General features: G+C 43.5%; 1 protein-coding gene across 1 annotated transcript; it reads right to left on the bottom strand.

The window, feature by feature from the left end:
- Positions 1 to 504: 504 nt before the first annotated feature.
- Positions 505 to 1,698, bottom strand: LOC131214294 (uncharacterized). Its single transcript, XM_058208676.1, has 2 exons — positions 1,619 to 1,698; positions 505 to 1,556 (listed from the first exon to the last, which is right to left on the bottom strand). The coding sequence occupies exons 1-2, from the start codon at positions 1,633 to 1,635 to the stop codon at positions 524 to 526; spliced, it is 1,050 nt and encodes a 349-aa protein (XP_058064659.1). The 5' UTR covers positions 1,636 to 1,698; the 3' UTR covers positions 505 to 523.
- Between the last annotated feature and the right edge of the window lie 3,114 nt (positions 1,699 to 4,812).

Below are 4,812 nucleotides of genomic sequence, written 5' to 3'. Positions count from 1 at the left end.
TTGATTGTGGCCTTGCTGAAATTAGCTTCGCAATGGGATATTTCACATAGTTAGCGACCACGTTAGTTTCCACATCAATTCCGGATGATAATTTTTATTCTTTTGCGTGCCCCTCTCCCTTACAGTGTTCGAAACGTGATCTTTCTGACGACTGCGCTCGGTTGCTGCAGCGCGAATCATGCACGACGGTGCATCAGCGGATCGGAAGCATCCCGCCTCCGGTCCGGTGCCATCCGGCAAACATAGGTTCCTTTCCCATTTTCCTGCCAGGTCGAATGTAATGGATTGTAGTTGCTGGATGCATTGTAAGTTTGTGTTAGCACAGGGTGGTCCAATAAGGATTCTCTTTTTCATTTGGTTTGTTTTTTCGATGGTTGAACGTTTATTCAAATTCGTATTTTCTATGCTTTCTTCTATTCCAATTTTGGAAATGTATGAATCTGTTGATAAATCAACAAGCTTAACTATAATTCTACAACCAACAAAAACTGTCCAAAAGTCGGTTCGTTGCCGTCTTTTTGCGTTAAGCTTGCTCCGTCGGTTCTGCTGCGTCGGATTTTCTAGTTTTCCAAAAACGATACCCGACCCATGCGAAGAGGGTCAAGTTTACCATCGTCAGGGACCAGATGCACAACGCGTGATGCACTATCTGACGTTGCCTGTCCTGATGGTCTCTGACACCGTTCCACTGAAATGAGCCTTGACTGCGTTCATCGAAATCGTCGAACAGAATGGGCGAGTTTTGTAGTGCAGTCAACAGCGCAGCAGTTACATTGGAGCCAAAATGATTTCTGGCAATCTGCAGTAACTTCAAGTTAGGTGCGGCCTCCCGTAGGGCGTGTATATTCAATCTGAAGAGGTCGTTCCTTTTCATCGATAGCACTTCCAGGTCCGGTAGATGCATTTTGTCGAAATATACCTCAGAAAGGCGGTTAGAACTGATCCCTAGGTATACCAGCGATGGTGGTAACTGTTGCAAATCGAGGTTCCTTAGCCAGCAACCCGTCAGCACCAGGGTGGTTAGATTTGCAAAAGGTTCGAACATTTGTGTGTCAACCGATTTTAAACGATTATCCTGCAAGATGAGGGTTTCCAGGTTCACCAGTGCACTTAAGTTGGCAATGTCGGCTAAATGGTTTCGTGTCAGATCCAAGTATCGTAGCGAGTATTTAGCACTCACTAGACGCGCTTCTGGGGCAATCACTTTTTCAATTTTGTTTTTCTGGAACTCGGCGTATTCCAAATCCACCGGAATCTCGATCGTGCGAATATCACCATAATTGATGTATATCGCTCGTGGATGGTTCAATTCAGCATGCAGCACCTTATCGTATGCCAGAATTTTGTCACGTTCGTTTACGATCTTCTCCCACGGATAAAGTAGTCGAATTTTTCGTACCCTGTCCGGAACGATGAGTCGCGAATGTTTCTCGCCAGGATTGTAAATAAAAGAGGCCACGGAGCAGGCAAACACCTCCGAACCAGGATCACAGCGATGCTCCCAAATTGTGTGAGTTCCATCGCCAGCCACCCTCATTGCCACGAAGAACAACAACCTAAGAATGAAGTGGATTTTATGGTCGCAAGTGGATTTTATCAAACGGATCGTAATACATACAAAAAAGCCCTATCCATGGAGAGCGTGGAAACTTTTATGACTCCAAAATGTAAACTGGCCACTGCTCGCTACGGTTGCTTACAGCAGACTACTCGTTCTATGTTTCGCATTTCGATAGTTGGATCATATAAAATATACATGACACGCACCAGAATTTTCTTATCTTGCCTTCTTTCATAGTGAGTTTGCATTGCCCTGTCCGAACAGTATTCACTTCTACTAGACTATTGCCACTGACTCCTCTGGATTATTTTGGTTATTTCGAGTTCATGTGTTTTGTTGATAGATAAAAAAAGTTCAAGTGGGAGTAATTGTGGTGCAATACATACAAAATATTATATTATTTGTTCGGTATGTATCGTCATACAATCAAAGCATGGCCCACTTGGAATCGGGAACAATTGTATAATTTCTAGCAGCGCCTCTGGTGGTCGGATTTCAAATCTGTTGAAAGTCATATCTTTAGTAAACATTCGACTTTCAGTGCTGAAAGTTTCATCTTGGTACGCGGAGTTTATAGAAAGTTATGCTTAATGAAACTCAAAGAAGAAAAATAATTCTGCACACTCACGTCGAACCCCACGTGATCTGCTTTCAAAATCTCAAAAACACAAAAATTCGCAAAATCAACAGGATATGCTGTGCTTTGCCGTTTTCGAGAACCCAATACCGTAGACCGATAGATTCAGAGTAGACATCGTAGTGGAAAATACGACTGGCAGCTGAAGTGGAAGGTTTTGAGATCAATCAAGGCAAATCCTGGACTTTCGGTTCGGGATATTGCAAAAAAATATCCCCTCTAAGTCCCCTCCAAGTTCAATTTTGTATTCGCCAATAAACTTGCACAAAAATTAATGATATGACAAGGAATTTGCACCTGTGGACGGAAATCAAGGTTTTCATCACAAACACGACGATGAACTCAACTCTATACAAGGAAGAGTGCCTCAAAGAGCGAGTTATATTATTTATCAAGTCACACAAAGGTCCGGTTAAGTTTTGGCCTTATTTGGAAAGCTGCCACTATAGTAGGGTTGTAGTTCTGTGGCACTTTTACAATAAGAGGGATTTCAACGCAAAGGATATCAACCCACCAAATTGCCCTAAACTGTGTCCAGTCGAAAATTATTGGGCAACAATCAATAGGAAGTTGAAAAAGACTAAAAAGGTGATGCGGGATGCTGCAGAGATGGCGAGAAATTGGAAAAAATTAGCCGCTGAGGTGGACAATAAGATTGTGCAGAAAATGATGGCGCGCATTCCAAAGAAAGTTCGCGATTTCATCCGACGACCGACATATCAAATTTCTAAAAAAAATTGTTCTTAAAGTACAATAAAATACCTTCAATTTGACACCTTAATATGTTTCCTAAGTCAAACCAACTCCGAGATAGAGCTAATTCAATTGTTCCCGATTCTAACTGGGCCATGCTTTATCATTGGCCTACGTGACTTGTTTAATTTGGGTAGAATTAAAAGATCATTACGATCATCAAATCACCATCCTGAGCCACATGCGCTAAGGTCGTTTAATTTTTCACTTTTATCGATTGTTATGTTCCAGAGTTATAAGACTCTATTTTCCATTTTTACATCTGTACACGTAATCACTCGCAAAGTTGTCGTGTGAAATGGAAGCCTTTCGCAGCGCTGCCAACAGACTCGCCGTCACATTACTGCAAAACATGTTATTCGCAATTTGCAGGAGATTTAGGTTTGGAGAGGCTAACCGTAATACACCGATATCTAAACCGTTGAGCCCCCACCTCGAGCGTCGCCTGCAACTATCAGACTAAATTAAGCCATTTCGTTGCGGGAAGTAGCGTGCACTGGCTGGGGTATATTGGAACGTCTTAAGATTCCTTTTGTCCAAATATTTTTGTTTCTTTAAAGACCGTTTTGGGTAGGCTTATCTCAAGTATTTTGGTGCAAGTTTTTATTCCTTTTTTTTCTTTTCTCTTCCAGTAAAAAGAGGGAAGTCATTCAGATTAGTGTGGATATCAGCATGTCATTGGGCATAGGCCAAACCAAAGCCAAGGCGGACAACAAGTCCGCAGTCTCCTTAATGCCGGCGAAAACTATTTCAGATAAGGTCTTGCCTTATCAAATGGCAGTAAAGGGTACATGGACGGACACCAACTCAGTCACCAACAGTAGCACCCTGTTGAATGCTCAATTCGGTCGTGGTTGGCTTGTAATTTTCCTCGCAATGGGATACTTCACAAAGTTAGCGCCCCGTTACGCTCCACATCAATTCCGGGTGATAATTTAATTCTTTTGCGTGCCCATCTCCCTTACAGTGTTCTAAACGTGATCTTTCTAACGACTGCGCTCGGTTGCTGCAGCGCGAATCATGCACGACGGTGCATCAGCGGATCGGAAGCATTTGTTTGCGCACTTTATCATTTCAAGTACGAACCGGGTCAGGATATACCACTGTTCGATCTGCAACCCGGCACAAAAGCAGTTGAGTTCGTGAAACCATTCTACAAGCCGGAGGAACCGTCAATCACTGTCTACGATGCTGTACTTCATCGTCAACTAGGAATGCCGGTAGCTGTTGGGATCACCAAATCCATGCTGACCTTGCTTGAAATGCCGCCAAATTTGCAATACGGTGACTTTGCCAACAACCGATTGTCCAGAATCGTTGTCGATTCGAGTCAATCTTATGCAATGCGTTACCTTAATTTGAACGGCAACAATGAACTAAACCCTGCCAACATTAGCCTCTTTGCTGAACTCGAAACGCTGCACATGTCAAATAGCGATTGGAGAACATTACCGGTAGGATTGTTCTCCACGATGACCCGGCTGCAGCATCTCACAATTTCCGGTAACCGCCTTAAAGAAATCGATCTGAAGACTCTCCCTGGCAGCCTGACGCTGTTACGGATGGATCGAAACCTTCTACCAAAGCTAAACTTTGAGGACGTTCGCTTCCCACAACTGGAAGACTTGAACGTACAACGGAATGAGCTCACTGCCATGAATATTAGTGCTCTTGTGGAGCGATCGCCGAAGCTGAAACTGTTTTCCATCGGTCGCAACCCAATAAGCCTCGAAAAGCTGGACCACATTGTGAGCGTACTGAATCGCCACAACATTTCGTACTACAGCATGGAAAACCCTGAAGACTGGACGTGTTCGGAATCGGAGGTTAGAATACGCGGTATTTGCATTCCCAAGGACAG

This window comes from Anopheles bellator, unplaced genomic scaffold (assembly GCF_943735745.2).
Source record: "Anopheles bellator unplaced genomic scaffold, idAnoBellAS_SP24_06.2 scaffold00461_ctg1, whole genome shotgun sequence".
In the NCBI taxonomy this organism is placed as follows: Eukaryota; Metazoa; Arthropoda; class Insecta; order Diptera; family Culicidae; genus Anopheles; species Anopheles bellator.
Note: the sequence above shows the minus strand (reverse complement) of the source record. Positions and strands in the feature narration are given on the sequence as shown.